The sequence below is a fragment of the Panthera onca genome, chromosome C2 (assembly GCF_046562875.1).
Source record: "Panthera onca isolate mPanOnc1 chromosome C2, mPanOnc1 haplotype 2, whole genome shotgun sequence".
Classification (NCBI taxonomy): Eukaryota; Metazoa; Chordata; class Mammalia; order Carnivora; family Felidae; genus Panthera; species Panthera onca.
In genome coordinates, this window is record NC_138347.1 from 58,965,248 (window position 1) to 58,986,347 (window position 21,100).

General features: G+C 37.4%; 2 protein-coding genes across 6 annotated transcripts in view; one reads left to right on the forward strand and one right to left on the reverse strand.

Annotated features, from left to right (window-relative positions):
• ATG3 (autophagy related 3) overlaps positions 1 to 11,118 on the reverse strand; it is a 26,906-nt gene extending 15,788 nt beyond the window's left edge. The window contains exons 1-4 of the mRNA XM_060640009.3: positions 10,669 to 11,118; positions 7,914 to 7,955; positions 4,167 to 4,216; positions 1,408 to 1,478 (exon numbers count right to left, since the gene is read on the reverse strand). Coding sequence (XP_060495992.1) covers positions 1,408 to 1,478; positions 4,167 to 4,216; positions 7,914 to 7,955; positions 10,669 to 10,740 — 235 coding nt within the window. The 5' untranslated portion in view covers positions 10,741 to 11,118. The remainder of the gene's footprint in view (positions 1 to 1,407; positions 1,479 to 4,166; positions 4,217 to 7,913; positions 7,956 to 10,668) is intronic.
• SLC35A5 (solute carrier family 35 member A5) overlaps positions 7,020 to 21,100 on the forward strand; it is a 25,217-nt gene continuing 11,136 nt past the window's right edge. The window contains exons 1-7 of one of the 5 annotated variants that reach the window (XM_060640003.2): positions 7,020 to 7,082; positions 10,389 to 10,511; positions 11,369 to 11,511; positions 12,331 to 12,479; positions 16,347 to 16,445; positions 18,220 to 18,353; positions 20,959 to 21,026. In XM_060640003.2, coding sequence (XP_060495986.2) covers positions 11,441 to 11,511; positions 12,331 to 12,479; positions 16,347 to 16,445; positions 18,220 to 18,353; positions 20,959 to 21,026 — 521 coding nt within the window. In that variant the 5' untranslated portion in view covers positions 7,020 to 7,082; positions 10,389 to 10,511; positions 11,369 to 11,440. Of the gene's footprint in view, positions 7,083 to 10,388; positions 10,512 to 11,206; positions 11,512 to 12,302; positions 12,480 to 16,346; positions 16,446 to 18,219; positions 18,354 to 20,958; positions 21,027 to 21,100 lie in introns of those variants that run through there. The other 4 variants (XM_060640007.2, XM_060640006.2, XM_060640004.2 and 1 more) reach the window with 4 other exon arrangements.

The window sequence follows — 21,100 nt, forward strand, 5'->3', positions numbered from 1 at the left end:
GGGAGGGGGAGAGGGAGAGGGGGAGAGGGTGAGAGGGGGAGAGGGGGGAGGGGGAGAGGGGGAGAGGGGGAGAGGGAGAGAGGGAGGGAGGGAGAGGGGGAGAGGGAGGGAGGGAGAGAGGGAGGGAGGGATAGAGAGAGAGAGAGCGAGAGCACAAGAGGTGGAGGGGCAGAGAGAGAGGGAGAGAGAGAATCCCAGGCAGGATCCACACGGTCAGCACAGAACCTGACATGGGGCTCAATCCCACAAACTATGAGATCATGACCTAAGCCAATATCAAGAGTCCAATGCTTAACTCACTGAGCCATCCAAGTGCCTCTCTACTTGAAAGTTTCTGTGTATTCTTTACCCTGATGATCTGTGAAGAACAGCAGGCTAAAGCCAGAGATGACACTGTACAATTTCAGGCTAATGCATAATAATACCTTATTTTAATGGCTTTACTCTCAAAACATGAAGGCACCACCTGGCATTCTCAGAGGTGGTAGAGGTGACTTTCAGTTTGTAATGCTGCAGTAACTTTCAATATGTATTTCATAATTCATACCTAAGTTCCAGCAATTCATAAAGGATAAGCTAGTGTAAAAGTCAGTAACTGCTAAATTTTACTATCTTCTATAATATTGGAGCCAAGTTTTTCACATAGCATATGTGTGAACAGTTATTTTTATTCACATAAACCTAGAACTGAACAATTATAAGGTAAAAACATGATCTAGAGTCGAGAAATTGCTATTCATCTCCTGATTTCTTTAAAAAACAAGCAGGATATAAATGATCAACTCTAATAAAACATATGCTGTAGGAAAGAAAAAAAAAACCTGGTATGTTATACATGTTTTCCTTTGCTGTAATAGATAAACCAGAACAAAAATCAATATGCTGTTTTGTGATTAGATAGGGACTATAACAACCTTCTGAGGCTGTTTTCATAAATAAGAAACCACTTGTTTCAAAAAACAATTTTGTTCCTAAAGGCAATCTTTAAAAGACACAATGGATAATAAAATCTTTAGCTTGGAGCTTTTAGATGTCAAAGGTAGTATCAATTTCATTTTTCATGACAAATGTTTAAGTCTAAAGGAGATCAGAATCAAACAGCTAAAAAAATTATGACTATGAAGTCAACTTTTAAAAAAGGCCATTAAAATTCCAACTCTGATAGGGTCCTTTTCCTCCACACCTTACAAGTGGATCTTTTTGGCAAAAAGAAGTAACAAAAAGGAAGAGGGTAAAAACCAAATAAGGAAAAAATACTCTAGCAACAGAAAACACAGCACTTCATCGAATTTTTAAGTTTCTGTCTGAGAGAAGCTGTAAGTATGGCTTCAAGCATAAATTAAGTTTTATTTTTTTAAATATAACTCTTTGTGCATGATTTACTGATATACACAATGTAACTCTTACCATTTTTGGTGACCAAAAATTGTTTGCCTGTTGGTAGATATGCCTTCACTTTCAATTCTTCCCCTGTAGCCCTTTAAAGAGTAAAAAGGACCAAATATGAGAACTATTTTAACAGGCAAAGACAGAACAGAAGCTATCACATCTAAATACCAAAACTACACAATCCACACTCTTGAGAAAACGGTCTCAAGACTGGTTTGGGAAGGATGCTGTTAAGTGATGTATGTTAGGGCATGGAAAGACACAGCATTCTAAGTAAAATGTACTAAGAGACACAGACAGACCTAACAGAATTTATATTACACATGAGACAAAAAAGACAACAATACAGAATTACTAAACAACTATTATGTTTGCCTCAAACAAAAAGAAAATGTTGTTCCTTAGTGAGTATAATCTCAGACTTTGAGTTCTAAAGTATTGTTACTTCAGACATTTTCAGACCAAGAGGAGGCCAGAAAAATAGTTGCATGACATTACATAACAAAGTAGGTGGTTGGCAAGATCCTTGTTTCTTCCACTCTATTAAAATTGGAACTAAGAGAAAAAAGATGCTTTGAGTCACAAGATGATAATGTTAAAAATAATGAGTGAAAACAGAAAAAATCCTTTTATCAAGTATTTATTAAGTGTAAGACTTAAAACTCTAACTTTTATTTACTCCTCAGAACTCAAAGAGGTAATATTAACATCTCCATTTTAGCTTAAAGAAGTCAGATGGCTCACAGTCATAAAACCAAAACACAGAACAGCAGGGCTCCTGCTCTTCAACACTATTCCCTCTATGGGTCAGAGCCAGCTATAACCATTTCTGATTTTTCATAGCTACTTTGGACTATCAAGAATTGGTTCAAAGATTCTTCTGTGGGTCTCATAATGGAATTGGCCAGAGCTGGAGCGGCATGTGGTTTATCGCAAAAACTGAGAGTCTGCTGCCTTATCAGAGCTTCAGTCTAAAGTTTAATACATTTGAGCACAAAATAAAGCCAGGAAATGACCTACTACCTTTTAGTAGCCTCCTAGGCTTCTTTAGACCATTCTCAACTGTCAAATTCAACAATGAAATGGCAATGCCTTAAGTTCTGAGTGAAGAATATACAACAAGGTCATGATGGTGCCTGCAGACACAAAACTGTAACATACAAATTATCTTTTTCTAGCACAGGTTTAAAATGAATTGCTCCTTTGGCTCCAGCTGTTCGGCCAGTATGGACACTGGAGTAACTAACTTCTAAGTTACAATAAAACTATTTCAACTATCACATTTCATAAAGTGAAACTATAAACTACCTGCTAAAGGAAGAGCCTGACCATATACCAAACCTCCATAATACTACTATTAATCATATGTTTGAACTAATTAGACAAATAAAGACTATGACTAAGAAACCTAAAGAAAATGTATACCTATTAAAGAAAATCCTAAATTACTTCCTTTTATAAAATGTATATTATTTTAAATTTTATATACCTATTTGACTTGAAATATAAAAAATTGTAGGCTAGAACCAAGCTAAATATAGTTTTAACAATTTGTAATCTAAAAAAATCAATCACCCTTACTACATCAGACAACTGCTATCATATTAACTCAATTCTAAATACAAAACAGAAATACACGTAAGGAAGACAAGGACATAAAAATAAACCTGACATTTTGGCCTTTTTTTGTACATTAAGAAACAGCGTTCTAAAAGAGCAATTGACAAAGAGCAGTAACAACTATTTTGGGTATGTGTCAAATATAAAAATTAAGAAGAGAATAGGCCACAGATAAAAGAGAGTTTCAACTTTGGCTTAAAACAGTTTTAACTGTTAAAGCTTTTTAGATATGAAGGAAAACAGTATCAGTTCTAACTTTATTAATTTTAGAACCCCTGCTCCCAAATCAAAACTACGCCTTTCAACAACAATTGTAAAAGTGTCATTGGGGGAATTTAAAAAAAAAAAGGGGGCGGGGGGAGAAGGAGTTGAGCCACTTATATCCAAACAAGATGGTAATTCCAAAACAATTCTAGCCTTTAAATTAAAACAGCTCTGTCAGTATTGGGATCACTTTTTCAGCCACAGGTAGTTTTACTGTAAGTACTTGAAAGTACTGAAACAGCATTTGTTTTAAAACATTGTTATTATTCAGAATATTTAAAATATGTTATGAGATCTGCTAAGCTGCTTAAATTAATTTTATAATTAAAAGTGTTAATGAAAAAATTAAAATGTAAAAAGCCTATTACCAGCAAATTTCCAGTTAAGACCTTAATGAGTATCATGAACCTTCTTTTCGGCTAATTCCTAAAATGGGAACATACTTTTGAACGTGAATACAAAGTTTTATGATTAAAAAACATAAGACTGTAAAATGTCTGTGTTTATTAATGTTAGAAAAATATTCAATAAACATTTTAGTTAAAAAAAAAGTGAGCTGGTCAAATTTATTGAACTCTTGAACATTAATTTTTAAAGATCCACCGTAAGATCAGACCTAGACACTACAAAGAAAGTGAATACTAATAAAGGAAGACATTTATCTCAAAAATATCTTTTATTCTAATGGAGCAAAACAAAATAGGTATAACACCCAATTTGTCAGCCTGTATTTTACTTTAAGTATCATGGGCACACTGCTTAACAAAGAAATCTACTAGAAGAGGGTTAAACTGGTCATTCTAAAGTTCATGCCCTAATTTATTTTGCAAATTGCCGTGATTATGAAGTCATACCTTTTACTAATTTTCGATTTCTCACTCAAGATTACTTACCATTGCCATGTTGGACAGTGGTGGACTAAGTGATCTCCAGCTGCCACAAACTATTTAGGATTTAGAAGGAATATAAAGAAAAAGGAAAAAGAAAAATTGAACATCACTGAATGCTAGATGGTAAAATACCAAAGTGACCATCTGTGTAATCTTGTTACACAATAATCACATAAATGCAAACAACACCAAACCTGCTCTACCAGTCTGGTGATTTATTTTTTATTATTACTAAAACTGCAAAATTTTTTACATCCATAAAGTTTAAATTTTGGAAGAAAAAAAGTATTGAGTGTTATTTTTTATTCTTTATTTATTTTAAATTCAATTTTTATCTTCGGATTAAATAATGCCAAAAGGATACTGTATCATGAAATGAACAAAGGTAACACTGCAGGATTTAAAATGTCAAAACCATTTTATGGATAAATAAGATGAAGAGAGATTCTTGCTAGTGGTTGAAAACTCAAAGAAGATCTTTGTGAAAAATTACTAAATAGACACAGGCCTACAATGTAAGAATAGTTTACTACATCACAGTGTACACTTCTCTTTTTTTGTTCTTTTTTTAAATTCAGATAACAGCCCATTTTGAAAGCTTTTTCATATTAACAAGAGTGAGAAACGCAGTGCCAAACAATGGAGAAGAGGTTAGAAGCTTTTGGATTGACTCAGAAAACACCAACACAGTTAAGAAATTAAATCCTCTAACACCTTGGACTTTCTGGGCAGGTTGAACACTGCACAAGTTTTTGTTTTTCTTCAGAAATAAAAAACTGAGAAAGAAAAGAGTTTAAGCTTTTGAGAATTTCCATTATACATGAGCATGAACTGATCTTACTATAAGACAGGAATCAGGCTTATTCTTGAGAGCAGAAAATGAAAGTCTGTTAAGTGTAACCGCAGTGTCCCAACTCAAGCAATACACATGCACATATTTTCCCAATTACTTCTGTTTCACAACAGCTCTAACTTAAAATCATTGTTCATGGGTTATTACACGCCAAAAAAAAAAAAAAAAAAAAAAAAGTTACCTTTAATCTTCCAATGCTTTTCTGAGAAAACAATGTCTACATTAATACTCTATCTTCGTTTAAGAAAGTAAAATTTTATAAAACAAGAATTCTAAGAGTAATTTCTTTAGAGAAGATACATTAACAAGATAAGATTTAGCAGCATATTCCCTTTTCAAATGTTTCTGTTCTTTCATTTCAAAGAATCTTTTTATTAAACTAGTTAGGTAAAGACAAAAAACCCAAATGAAAACAATACTCTCTCCCCAAAGTTTTAAGCATTTTAGTTCACTGTAACCAATGCTACCATTAACTCTGTGGTTATCAGGAACTAATTTATTACTGAAAAAGTATTAACTCAACAAAATACAATACAAAAACAGTCAAAAACTTAATTCTTTAATGATATTGCCTTGACTCTAGTATTTTATTCCATGGCACCTCCAGCAGCATCTATTGAAAAACAACAGGGGCACCTAGCTGGCTTAGTTGGTAGAGCATGCAACTTTTGATCTTGGGTTTGTGAGTTCGAGCCCCACATTGGGTGTAGAGATTAAAAAATTTTTTAAAAATTAAAAAAACTAAAAAACACTAGAAGGTAAGAAAAATTATAAAGGAACAAAGAATTGTACAGATAGTTAATATATGTACACATTTATCCTCATTAGCAATGGCCTTTATTGCATGCTTTATATGCTCAAATGAAACAAATGCAAGGCAGACTCAAGTTTCTCAAGCTGTAGTTTCTCTCAGTGATTAAAAATTGCACTGTACTGAATAATTCCAACAAGACAGAACCAATATTAATATTTTAGTCAGCAACTTTATCCTTCAAGCTATTGTATTACTGATAATCCAGTCACACACACACACACACATATATATATATTAATTTTAGTCAGACAATTCTGTATTTGATAATGTCTACCTCTCTTTTTAAACACAGTACTTCCAATACCTCTCAATGAAAACAAAAGAGAGCTGGAGACTAACAGCCAGAAGCCCAGAAACAGTAAGAGAAAACAAATACATAGATCAACTCAGTATATCATTTATCTGAAGTAAATTATGTCTTATTTTCCTCCTGGAGACTCATTCTAATCAAACTGAACTCTGTAACTGTGTTCTATCTCAATCCAGCATTATGTGGTTGGTACCCAGCTGAGCTAGTTTTGCCTTGCATTTTTTTTTTAAAGGAGGAGATTTATAAACCTTTTAATGATACAACTCTGTTGGAGTATAACTGTTAGTTATTCATTCTATGGTGAGTAGCTGTTTTAAAACAGTTAGCTTAAGTCTATCCAATGACCACAGACTTGCACCTCTCACTCCAACTGTCTATTTACCAATTAGTCATCTTCCCATATATAAAGCCAAAGAGTGGAAGAAGAATAGCATACTTTCATTCCTGCTCTTGATTTCAGATAGTTTTAAGAGCTATGTCTAAATTATACATTTGTCTGGCAAGAAAGTTAAGAATATCAAAACTTAATTTTATGTGGTATTCAAAATATTAAACTCTTGGTGCCTAAGGTAGAATCGATCCTTTAGAGAGTGTCTAGCCAAAACCCCTCATTTTATAGACGAGAAAACATGAGGCCTGTGTCTAGTAGCTTAACTGATTTGCCCAAGTCAGAAAAGGAGAAATTAAGAGAAATGGGTCTAGAAGGTCGATCTCCCAGGTTCTTTCTATACTGCCATCTGTCTTCACTAAAAATAAAGACAATTTCAGATAAAAAGATCAGTTCAGCACACCATTCTCAGAACTCACAAGGATTTGGAACCCAAGAGATTCCATCACAATTGAAAACTGAAAGATCAATAAATTCTTAGGTGGGGTCTTAGAATTTCTAGCAACAGCCAGATCACAAAGCATGGCCCAATTCAAAATGTTTCTTTCAAAACAGTAAGTAAAGTTCTATTGCCAACGAGTGGTATTTTTAATGAAAGTTAAAGGTGAAGCTTAAAATTTTCGCCATTTATTAAGACAAGAAAGTAAGTCTGATGCAACTGTAACTATTCATGAAACTGGAATGTAAAAGGATTTTTAGGACAGTATTTATTTCTCAAAGGATAACAAAACAAACTACCTAAAAAAAGAGAACATTTTTATTATATAGATTTGGTGAACAAGTAAAATGATTCCTCAAAACCTAATTCTATATTAAAAGTTCAATAAAACACAACTGGCCTATAAAATAGCCATCAGTTTCAGCATTAGGTAGACTCAACATTACTTGGTTAGTAGAAAAAGTTAAAGAATTGTGAGAAAAAAGTCAGCCTTAAGTATGTAGCAATAAAATATTTAAGCTAAATACCGAAAGAAAACATACAAGCAGTAAACCAAAGTTTCCAAATGAAAAGCCATGAAATCTCATGTTTGATGCAGACAAAGGCAAGACACAGCAAACACCACAAGAGCTCCCTGCACAGCTTCAATATAACACAAATATAAGTGAGGGGTAAGTGACCAGGAATATTTTCCATTCCCTCTCCCACCATTTCTAAATCAAGAGGAACTACAGAGAAATATGAGAAGTGGCAAACTGAGAGGGAAGTTACATCTTCTTCTCACATAGGAAGTAGAAGTCCCTATAAAACTGCTAATATAGTCAAAAGAATCTAATTTTAATCAAATCAAAATTAAACTTTAAGATATTTTCTTATAAAACAAAAAAGCCACAGAGTTTAATATAATTGTAAGACATAACAGTTTCAGAATATCTTTAACACTCACCTCTTCTGGTGTGATTACACCTGTTTCCTTAAATTTTGATTCCTAAAAAGAGCAAAAAGAATTAACATATTACACTTTCGCTTTCAAATTAAAGATGTTTGTGGGCAAGTATCTGCCTGGTACCCTTCTAGGCAAAGGAGCACATACAAAAAAGAATGTATCACTGGTACCTAGAGGAATATACAAGTCTAATGAAGGAAACTGACATGAAATAATTACAATTTGATCAGTGCTATAATAGAGCAAAGCTCTTTGGAAAAGCATCCAAAGGTTTATACATTAAGTCTCACAATGATTTTGTACACATCTTTATTTTACAGAACGATAAAGATGTCTTAAAAATGCTTAGACTTTTTACTATTTAGTCAACATCTCCAACATCTCATTTCAATGGAGTAATATTAGAACCCAAATCTAGAGGTCATAAATTATTTAGTCCTTTCCCATTATTATATCACCAAGATATTGATACAATATTTTCTCCTCCAAAGCAAAGATGCTATTTACCAAATGTTTCTAAATTTTAAGTTAAATGTAAGATTTTGTAGTACAGTCTACAAAAATGAAAGAATTCATTTATGAACATTATTCATTCAACACGTATTTAGAATGACCAATATGTGCCAGGCACTATTTGAAGTAATGGGGCTACAGGAGTGAATAAAATAGACCAAACTGATCCTTGTCCTCATAAGGAATTTAAACTCTAGTGGAGGGAGAAAAGCCAAATGGTAATGAAAACCACGAAGAAAAGTGAGGCAGAGAGGAAACTGGTCAGGGGTGCAGGAAAAGAGATGGCTATTTAAAATAGGACGGTGAGAAAACAAAGACTTCCCTGATAGGTGACTACTGAGCAGAGACCTTAAAAAAAATGAACAAGCCACATAGCTGTAAAAGAGCATTTTAGGCAGATGGAGTGGCAAATACAAAAACACAAGGCAAGAGAGCATTAAACGGAGAAACAAACAGGACAGACTAGATGGCTTAAGCCAAAGTGAGCAAGGAATAAAGTAGCAGTTGAGATAAGGGTCTCTCCCAATCAAGTAGAGGTTTGAAGATCATTGAAAGGACTTTGGCCTTTACTGTGCCATGACTTTTCTTAATTTCTACTTGCTAGGATAAGTCACTGTTTCTTTCAAGGGATTTGGTTTTTCTTCCTTGCCATCTTATGTCTAGTAGGAAACTACAGGATTCTCTCTGTAAACAGGGACAGGCAAGGAAAGGATCAATAATTCTGCTTTCCTTATTACTAAAAATACACACTAACAAGTACATTCTGACAAGCTAACACTTTTCAGTTTGGGGAATAAGTAAAATGATTCTTCAAAATATAATTCTAAGTTCAATAAAATACAACTGGTCAATAAAACGCTAGTTTTGTATTTAATTTGGGAACTCTTTTTCTTTTCCTTGGAAAAAAAAAGTTTAAGAATATGTATTATTTCAATGCTACATACCTTGGTAGACATATTTCTGAAAAATGACATAATATGCAAAAGAATCATTTGATTTAAATGTCAAAATTATTTTCAATTTCAGAGTTGAATGAGTTATTTTAATTACAAGGGATTTCACTGTAAAAAAAAAATATATATATATCATATAACATATAACATATATAAAAGCATAGCAAGAGTTGGAATTCTCATTTATAAACTTATCCCCCCCCTTTTTTTTTTACTTGGCCCAACAAGGTATCATTTTAAAATCAGTCTTGGAAATAAATATTAAAAAAGTAAGTACAGGGCTAACATTTCCCTTTGTCATGGAAAGGGAGCAAAATAAAGCTACCCACTATTCCTAGCATACCAGAATAACTTCTTGAATAAAGAAGACCAACCATTTCCATGGGTATTTCATCCCTACCGTAAGATTTGTAAAATTTTTACTGAAAGCTTAAAAAAATAATAAAAGCACTTAAGAACTCCCTATTCATTTATTCTCATTGCTCAGTTTTCAGAAAGGAAAAACAATGACAACAAACTTAAATTTTAAGACTTATCAAAACTTGAACGCACTTGTAGAAATTTATCTTTGAAAATAAAGTCACTGCTTTAAAACCAGTATGCTACAAATTTTACTTTAAAAACGCCGTACTGACAATGCAAAAAAATAAGTATATCTAGGAGCGTCAAGCTGCTCCTTATTATCACTTAAATCCAAGATTTACAAATAGTTTTTCGGCTATTTAAAAAACTCAGGAAAGGGAGGTTTTGCCTGGTAGGTTCAATGGTACTGTTGGAGATAATGTTGCACTTCACAGTGTTCTCTGAAATCTAACAAGATGAGACCTCAGTCACAATTTACTATTTCAAACCCCTAATCATAAGAGACTTCCTATAAAATTTGAGGAATAGTGACATGTCATTTTAATACCAAATACTGATTTCGTTTTTAAAAAGATAAGCAATACGCTCGTTTAAAAAGTTCAAAAGACTTCCGATGTTAAGATTTAACATTCTCAAATCTACTTAGCTGCGGACCACCTTCCAACTTGACGTACCCAGACGCGCTGAGCTCTGACGGGTGGCGACAGCAGTGCTCCAAGTTTACCTGAAGAGCCCGAAAGCCCTACAGAGCAGCTGGATAACACCTCCGGTGGGGCTGCGCCTTTGCCTGTGTCCCATCCCACCCTTACCACCTTCCTACACTTTCCCCCGCCGGAAAACACGGTGTCCCTCCCGGCGCCGGGTCCTCAGTCCCTGCGGAGTTGAGCGTGTACCTGACAGCCCTGGGCAAGCCCGGCCTGGCTTACCTTGAGGACCGGGGTCAGGTACTCAGCCACTTCCAGTGCCTTTCCCTTCACCGTGTTAATCACATTCTGCATCCTGGGGCCGGAGAAGCGGCCGGCCCCGCGATGGGGTGGGAAAGGCAGCGGGGGCAGGGACCGGGAGTCAGAAAAAATCCCCGCTGTCCCCGACGCGCATCGGCACCCAGCCGGCGGCACCAGAGGGGACGGGACGCGACGGGACGGACGGGACGAGGGGGAGGGGCGGCTGCGCCAATCGCGAGGGCAGGGAGCACGCTGCTCACAACCCAGGCAGCGCGCGGAGGACCGGGCCTAGGTGTCTCCCCGGCCGCAAGGGAGGGCGGCGGGGACGAGGGGAGAGTTGGGGGGAGAGGCAGGCGCACGCGCACCCCTCGCCTCCTCGGGAGCTGTCTTCTCCCCCTCGCTTCACTCGCGCCCCTTCCGGCTTCCCCTTCTCTCTCTTGCCGTAGCTCCGCCGCTACCTGGGCCTCACGTGACACAGGACTCTCCCGCCACGTGACGCGAGAGAGGGCTCGCTGGGGCGGGCTTAGGCCTCTTCTCTCCTCCCTCCGGAAGCGTAACACTGAGCGCGCCTGCGCAATGGGTGCCAGGTCCGCTCTTTCCCAGTCTGGACGTAGATGTGCTTTTTTGTTCCGGAATAGGAGGTTCAGGGGCTGGGGTTTTCGCCTTTCTTTCCCTCCCGTAGTTTCCCCGACCATGGACCCTAAAAGCTATTGCTGCCTCTGCAGAGCTACACAGTTACTGTTTCATCTGTAGGATGTGCGCTCTTCCACCAAAAACCCTTTGGACGGACAGAGGTAACCTCGCCCGGCTGGCAAAGAAATGCGCGTGCGTATGAGGGGAGGGCGCGCCGCTCGAGATCCCTACTGCGCATGTGTGACAAGAAGGCTCGCTCTCTCTCTCTCTCTCTCTCTCTCTCTCTCTCCCCCCCCCCCCCCCCCACGCCGTGCCTGGAGGGAAACCTGCCTTCCTTCGGTAGGGGAGGTGTCTTTTTTACCTCTACGTTTGCGCGCTGGTGGGCTGTCGGTGTTGACGTTTCAAGCCCATCTCTCACCAGTCCTCCCGGCCCTATGCGCTATCCCTTAACACAGGCAGGCTTTGGACAAGTTACTCAGCCTAGAGTTTAGTGCCCTCAACATGTCAGAAGAGGACTCTAGAGTCATTGATTTCTAAGCTCTCTTGTACTTTTAACACTAGTTAGGTGCAGATTCACAACACTGTTTCAGATATTCCCCTTTCGGTCATTATTGTAATGAATTGGCCCTCTTTCTAGGGAAGAGCTGCTACTGAGGTGAAGGGAAATCTGAAATTCTCCTCTAGGGCAAAGTTGCTAATAGGAATGGAAGCTAAAATGGGCTTTCTGCAAAATTCTGCAGTCCCCAGATGTCAATTGCTCACTTGCTACTTTTAGCAGCACTTCCAGTCTGGCGCTGCCTTTCTGTCTTTGGAGTTCCCCCCCCCCTCCCCCAACAACTTTTGACACTTTCATTTTCTTTCCCTTTTCTCTGGTTCTCCTCAGTTTTCTTGGTTTGGATACAACTGTAGCCAAACATATAAAAAATTGCTTTTCTGTTCCTCACTAATCAGTGGTATTTGTACTATGCTTTATCTACCAACAGTGTTGCTCACAAATATGTTCTCTTTAAGACCATTAAAAACCAGTGGAATGGAAAGCAAGTGCTGTGATCATCCCACATTGTGCTCCTTGTCAGCGATGTATACATTCCTACTAGGCACCATATTCATTGCTTTGAGCTCAAGTCGAATCCTACTGGTAAAATACTCAGCCAATGAAGGTAAGTGAAGACTTGGAATATATGGAACACTTGCATCTAATCACACGTTACGTCTCCTGTCGCTGGTCTCCTTGTATGCAAAATAGAGAAAATACCCTGGCAAGTACTCTGCTTCATGTGAAGGGCAAAGTGTGTTTAAGTTTGATTCTTTAACCTTTTATTCCTTAGCAAGAAAAATTTTTCCTGCTGAGTGAAATTTGGGTTAAATACAGTGTCACACCCTTTACAGAACAGATCATAACATCTGACTATTATTTTAATCAACAGGTATTTCTGGACCTATAGCAATATGTGTAATTATAACTTACTTTGAAATAGGAGGATATATTTGGTCACTTGGCATTTGTGAGTTAGTCTTAATTACTATATCATTGAGGCAGTGCAGATTATTTGCTTTGAAATCTTTGAAATTATTAGCTAAGAAGTCTTCTGTGTTTTGTTTTGTTTTTTTTAATGTAGGAATTTGGATTTAGACAAACAGTTTAATTCTACAAAGCTGTATTGAGAGCCTCTCACTAGTTATTCAGGACACATAGAAGTATGACATCATGACCCTTAATGGTCTGCTTGGGGAGTCAGATGTGTATATAAGTCTCTACTTCGGTTAACATTTCTGTCTTGGGCAGTAGGCTAAATATTAGTAACAAAATTCAAAGCGTATAAGACATAGTCGTTGTTCTCAAGAATTCAGTTTATTAGAGGAGAGCTGTACATTTGAAACATCATGAAAGTACAGTATAATAAATGCAGCCCTATACCAAAGGTGTGGAGATAGTTTTATGTAGAAAATGCTATGTTCTCTCTGGGACAGGAGGATGTGGAGTGCAAAGGGATTAGGGAATACTTCCCTGAGAAGGTGAAGTTGATCCACAAGAGGACAGGTGGGCAGTGGTATTCAAAACAGAAGCAACAATCCATAGAATCAAATAGATATGTTTAAAAAAAAAAGCAGGATGGATTGTAAGAACTTGTACTTCAGAATGACTGAGCAAAAAGTTTAAGGACTTGAAGGAGAGGAGGAAGGAACGCATGCATATGACCAGAGGGGAAGTAATGATCAGATTACTAAGGGACTTCATATGCCACGCTAAGGAACTGGGACTTTATTTTCTAGGCTCTAGAGTCTGGGGAATAAGGAATGCTTTAAGGATTATAAACAGAATGAGAGAGACTGTTACACTAGCTGAATAGAGGACGACTTGGGAAGAGACTGGATGCAGAGTAGCCAGTTGGGGTTACTGCAAATACAAGCCACAGATTAAGAAGACTAACCATGGCTTTGGAGGTAGGAATAGAGAAGAGAGGATAGATTCAAGAAATATACTAAACATGAGAAAAGACAGGACTCAGAGAATATTGAACATAGAGACTAAAGGACGTGAAATATTGGACAGCTCAGAGGTTTCCTGTTTGGGTGCTAAGTGGATTGATGATGCTCTCAGCTAAGATGGAAGCTATTAGTAGGAATAAGCAGATAGGACAGAATTCAGAAAGATTGAACAGTTTTAGTTAGGTACCTTCTGTGAAGTCAGGAGCTATGTCCTTGTTCATTGCCATATTCTGCACTATCTAGCACATCACATATATGAAGGAAATACGAATTAAATCTATAAATAGGAAGTAGTACTTCATGTGGATATGTTTAGTGAGCGTTAATGTTCCAGAATACAGATTTGAAGACATGAATATTAAATTGCTATTTAAAACCGTAGGAGCCAGAGGGCTTTTTCAGGGTAAGCACACAGAATGAGAAAATGAGAGCCAAGGATACAACTCCAAGGAAGCCAACATTTAAGAGGCATGCTGACACTCAGATGTTAGGAAAGAATCATTAAAAAAATAAGAGAACTAAATGCACATGATTCATAGAAGGGAAGGAAATAAGTTTGAAGACAGAGGAAATTGCAACATCATAGTAAGATAGGGGTTCAAGCATGCCCTTTGGAATTAGAAATTAAAAGATGTTTGGTAATCTCAGAGACCAGGTAGTTTGAATAAAGTGATGGGATCAGAAACCTGATTGCTTGGGAAGAAGACCTGAATGGAAAGTGGGTACAATGGAGATAATGAATGTTGATGCTGTTTTAGGGAAAGAAGGAGAAAGTATGGTAGCTGGGGCAGGGGTGGGATCATATATTTTGTTTTTCGGATGGGACAGTTTGAGCATCCTTAAAGGCCAAGGGGAGCAAGCCAGTTAATAGAAAGATAAAAGAGATACACTGAAGCCAGAAGAAGAAATACTCACTGAAGCAAAGTTCCTGAAGAGAAAGGAAAGTTTTAAAGGGGAGAAGGGGTCATCCTGGGGCTATGGCCTGTTTCTTTGGACTAATGGGAGATCAGTAAGGATGAATGCAGTGTCGATTCGGTGTATGAGTGTCAGCAGAAGGTTAAGTGGAAGGAGGTACCACATGATGCTGAATCATAGTTTGGGATCTACTATGAGAGAAATATGATTTAAAAGTAAATAAAAGTCAAAGTGAGTTCTGGAGCAGTGGTAAGAGTTTGAGACTTCTAATCTGAAGACCTCTGCCTCCATTCTTGTGTGTGCATGTTCCCTCATGTGTGTATCATAGAGATCAATGCAAAGTATTAGTGGAAGATAGTAGAGTGTGATTTCAGTCTAGGTTTAAGCTCAGAGAAGGGAGGAGGAGATGTTTTAATTAGGCTTTGAATGATGGAGAAAGTTTAACAGGCAAATATTAAATTCAGGAGAACATTTATCAAGTGCCTACCAAGTGCAGAATACCATTAACTGCCAGTTTTATCAAGATGACTGACATGGGCCCTTTCTCATAAGGAGCTTACATTCCAAGGGTAAGACATACACAGAAGAAGTAACTATAACATAATGTGACAGGTACTGTTATAAAGGTTTATAGGTAGCACAAAAGGATTAGAGATGAATAAAGAATCGACTGTGTTTAGGTTGAGAAGGTCAAGGGAAACCACAGGAAAAAAAAGAAAAAAGGTGTTCTGGATAGAAAGAGTGTTGAGTTGGCATTGTCCCCCTGTACTTGGCCAGTTTTGGTTTTTCATATCATGGCCAAGGAAAATAATGAAATGTTTCAAATGATAGGAAAAATGCACTCCTTAAAATAGGACCTACTAAAGTTTATGTTTGTCCTTGGCAAAATTTTACAGCAAGTTGTTTGTAAGCATTTGGAACAGACGTAACAGCTAAGACCAAGGCATACAAACCTAACCTCATTTTCTGATTAGATTGACTTATAAGTGATCTTTCCAACTCATCAGTGGGTTTTGATATATCAGAGTATTTCCTCTCAGCCCTAGAGGTAGCCAGAGCTCTGGGCAATTGCCTCTTGGCTCCTTTTACCCCAACGTACCATTTATTCCAGAGTGCCAGACCAATACTGTTTTCTGTATGTGCTGTGATACAAAACAGATAGGAAGATTCCAAGTTAAGGGACTATCACAGACCATTTACTTTGATTGTAGCAAGGCAAACAAATGACACAAGAGGAACCATAAGCTGGGTCATAATTCCGCCAGTTAAATTCATAGCTTTTTGATGAGTCAGGCTCTCAGTGCTAAATAACGGTCATGTCTAATGCCATACCACAAAGCCTTCTGTGCCCATAGCCTTATCCTCCTCAACATATTTATCAGCAACTTGGGTGAAAAGATGAGAAACTCAAGAATAATAAAACACTGAATGTGGTAGGGATAGCTAATACATTAGGTGAATTGATTAAAAAAATCCAAGAGAAGAAAGCCAATTGGATGAAGTTTAATATAACCAGTATTAAAATCCAGCTTTTAAGTTTAAAAACAGATATAAATTATTACCTGTATACAAGCATTATATAGCACAAAATTTATAGTTAAAAAATGCCTGTTACATTTCAGAGAACAAGTATGATTATCTTCCAACTACTGTGAACGTGTGCTCAGAATTGGTGAAACTGGTTTTCTGTGTGCTTGTGTCATTATGGATTTTAAAGAAAGGTGAGTCTTGAAGTCTTGAACTCTATACTTGTTAATTTTTTTTTTTTTTTTTTTTTTTTTTTGAGACACAGAGAGACAGAACATGAACGGAGGAGGGTCAGAGAGAGGGAGACACAGAATCTGAAGTAGACACCGGGCTCCGAGCTGTCAGTACAGAGCCCGATGCGGGGCTCGAACTCATGGACTGTGAGATCATGACCTGAGCTGAAGTCGGACGCTTAACCGACTGAGCCACCCAGGCGCCCCTATACTTGTTAAAAATCACAGAATCAAAACATTTTAGGAAAACTAAAAGGAAGATTTTATGTCATTTAGTCTAGCCCAGTAATTTTATATATGAGGACACTAAGATACAAACATACGTACAGTTACCCATGTTTTGCAAAAGCAAGGACAGGCTCAAAAGAACAGATGTTATGCGGTGGTAGGTAGGAGGGGGCAGAGCCAGGACTCCAGCCCATGTTTTCCTCATGTCTTGGCCATCGCTCTACCTTGTTACTTGTTCCTTTGTTGGAGCACACAGCAAGTTCATTTTTACTCAAATTCAGGATTTTCTAAATCACTGCTGTCTGATTTGATATGTAGCACATTGCAAAAACAGTCCCCATTTCCTGCAAGGGAGGTAGCAGAGTGGATTGGAGACTATATTCTAGGGTGGGATTATTTTAACTTCTCTGAGTTCCAGTCTCATCAATTATCAAGCAGGGATACTCCTCCCTTCCTCAAATCTAAAGCATCTAACCTTTTGTGGCTCTTCCTGTGTATTAATTCTTCATCTTAGTTCCCCATTTATTGAGCCTTACCTTTCTCTGTTCTGTGATCTGCCTTCACATATGAAGTAAACAGAATTCAAAGTATTAAAAGTCTTTTCCAAGAAGATTTCTGTTTTATTCTTAAAAGTGTCAGTTTGTGCAAAGATTCTAGTTGGTGGAATATATTTCTTAACCTCATGAATTTGCAGGACTTAAATTGTTTTCTATTTTTGCGTGTTATTTTACATTCTCTGGTTACAGTACCTTCCTGAGTTCTTGGAACTCTGGAGATGGGATCATAACTCATACCAGGATTAGCAAAATTTAATTTTCTCTGCTCCTGTATGTATAAATCTTCACCTGGTACTCCTTTTCCTGATTCCCCCTGGGGGGGAAAATCCCAACATATATACTTGATTTATTTTCTCTGGATTCTAACTTCTTTCTTTGCTTTAGGCTCTCATAGTAGTAAATAAAACCATAGTATCCTGAGTTGTTCTAAGTGGTGTTTCTTTTTTTTTTTTTTTTTTTTAATGTTTATTTATTTTTGAGACAGAGAGAGACAGAGCATGAACAGGGGAGGGGCAGAGAGAGAGGGAGACACAGAATCTGAAACAGGCTCCAGGCTCTGAGCGGTCAGCACAGAGCCTGACGCGGGGCTCGAACTCACAGACCGTGAGATCATGACCTGAGCCGAAGTCGGATGCTTAACCGACCGAGCCACCCAGGCGCCCCACTAAGTGGTGTTTCTATCTCAAGTTAACAGGAATTAGGAGAATCAGTATTCCTCAGGGTGTTGCTGATTGTCAGTGATGAGGTCTGGTGGGGAGTTGAAGAAAGAGAGACCATAAATGAAATCTTATATTGTGTTTAATTTCTTAAGGCTAATAGTCACTGATAAAAGTAAGTTCATAAAACCTCTTTCAAAGAGTTGTATCAGTAATCAAATACAACTTGCTTTGTCTAAAAATATGGGCATTCTCATCAATATTCTTTGTTTATTGCTGTCTTTCTTTCTTTAGAAGATCATCAAAGTAGAAACTTGAGATGTGCTTCCTGGAAAGAATTCTCTAATTTCATGAAGTGGTCCATTCCTGCCTTTCTTTATTTCCTGGATAATTTAATTGTCTTCTATGTCATTTCCTACCTTCAGCCTGTAAGTAAATATGATAGAAAACAGCATTAGAAAAACACAGAGAAATGAATCCCAGAACTAATGTTTTTATCATTTTCCTTATCAGTGTTAGTTTTTCATTACTCTCAGTGGTCTCCCTGAGGTTTCACCAGAATCATCTGAATACTGAGTTACCAATCTGCTGCTCACTGTGTTTTTTCAAAAATGTTTATTTATTTATTTTGAGAGAGAGTGCACAGGTGAGTGGGATGGGGGAGGGACAAAGAGAAAGGGACAGATAGAATCCCAAGCAGGCTCCGTGCTGCCAGCACAGAGCCCGATGCAGGGCTTAATCCCACAAATCATGAGATCATGACCTAAGCAGAAGTCAAAAGTTTGATATTTAACCAACTGAGCCACCCAGGTGCCCCACATTCTCAGAAAATTGTATACTCAGTGCCCTACTTTTTCCTGCACCTGCTTTAATGTAGTAAATGTATTCTGTTTGTATGATTTTCTTTTTCTGTCAGTCCTATCATTTAACCAACGAGTTCTTTAAGGATAGAAAATACATTCTCCCAACGATAAATGCTATCTATGATTGATAATACTAGGGATGTTTCTCATCTCTCTTGGTGTTCTCCATGCCAATTTAGGAATCCATTAGTAATCAGAATTAAAATTTGGGCTTTTGCTTTTACCTGTTACTCAGTTTGGGGGAATTTGTGTATTTATTTCCCTTAATTTATAAAATGAAGATTTCTGTTGCCATTGTTGCCAAAATGTATTTTAAGTTTCTTTCAAGAATAAATTTAGGCATTTTGATAATAAATAGGATTTTTATTGGTCCTAGTTCTCCATGTGAAGCCTTTTACGTATAGCGAAATCAGTTTGAGAGTGGGACGAGAAGAAAAGGATCAGTAGAGCACTAACTAGACAACAGGTATTTGGTTATTTTGCACAGTTTAGAAGCTGTGTAACTAGGCAAGCCCAACTACTCTAAGATGACCATCTGTAAAATAGAATAACATTACCATACTAACGCAAAGGCAGGGACTGGGGCCAGGTGATCGATCGCCTGAAGTTCCTTTCAGCTATGTGATCCATGTTATTAGTAAGTGTTTTGAATGTTAGAATGTGTTCTCTCTTAAATTCTTACTTCCACTTTGTTTTTCAGATCTGAGAATTCCTGTACCCAACAACATAATTATTTGTATCAATGAGTACATATTTGTTGTACTTTATTTAGATTAGCTCTAAATTTATATCCCTTTCCTATATCCCCATCATGAAAGCAAGATTGCAGCTTCCTTGTTCTTCCACCTTATTACTTTGCTCTTCCTTCCCGATTGTGCACAACCACAGATATTACAAAAGAAATCACATGGCATTTTCTGTGTATAGCTGTGCCCAGTCTAGTTGGAAAGAATTAAATAGAGATGCACAGAAATTTTGGGGCAGAGAGCTCTGGTGTTTTGTTTATTCTGTGCACTTGCATGGAAAGTAGGTTCTAAATTCATCATCAGGTAAGCCAGGCTGCTTGGTTAGGTGCATCTGCTCCATTATTGGGGTTGATCAGAGCTACTGTGTCCTCCCTCTTCTTACCAGCCACTTACTTTCCTCCTTAGGTTTTTCTCTGCTTTTACCAAGGGGTTCACAAACATTTGTCTCCAGAGGACACAGTGAAATTCCTAAAACAGTGCTTCTCATAAAAAATTCAGTAGAAAAACAACAATGTTGTATTCTTGGAATTTTTGCTGGTTTTTATTGGATTCACTCTTATTTCTTTAATTTACCTGCATGGTAGCCATGCTTGCTGGTTATATAAGACTAGTGAAAAATACTCTTTGGAGTTTAGTGAACTTAAACTGACAGCAAGGAAGAAGGTAGAGTGAAGTAAATGAGTAGGATTTGTTTTTAATTTTTTTTAATGTTGTCAGATCCAAATATGGAGGAGCACTGATGAAATTTCGTACTTTTTGAGCCAAATTATATACATGTTCAGATTAATACTCTCATGTGAAATATGACTGACTTCATAAAAACCCATCTTTATGAAATCTGGCTACCACATTTCTAAGTGTGTAGAGCAATGTGAATAAGTCCAAGGACTGTCAGGTATGAGTTTGGGACTGAATCACTGGTATTGAATCACTGCAGTTCAACCAGGAGAACCGGTTCAATTCCTGTAACAGTAAAGATGCTTAAAAACCTCTACCTCTATTGTCTTAACGTATAAATGGGCCTAATAGTACTTGCCTTCTCTCTACCTCTGGAAACGGTGTTAAAAGTCTATAAAGCACTTTAAGAGCCTGGAAAAGTATGCTTCATAAGTAAGGTCACTATTATTTTTAGACCTAAACATTTAGAGTTGATAAGTATTCCCTGATCTGCACATACAGATTATTTACACAGGCATTTGCTGAATTTAAACAAGTTTTCAAAGTCTGTCCAATAATTTGATCATATCTGTATAAATTTAACAAGCAATAAAAATGGAATTTCATCCTCTAGTGAAGTAGCTGCCCTAATAACCCCTCAGGTTTTTGACCAAAAAGCTTTTTTTGTCAGGTGAACCAGCAGGCTGGGAGATTTCTGAGGTCACTACTTTGTTTGGATTGTAATTCTATCTTCTCCTTCTTTCTAGGCCATGGCTGTTATCTTCTCAAATTTTAGCATTATAACAACAGCTCTTCTATTCAGGATAGTGCTGAAGTAAGTAACTTGCTCTGAAAGCATATATCATACTTTAAAACGGCACAGCCTTGTTTCAGATCATATACCCGGAG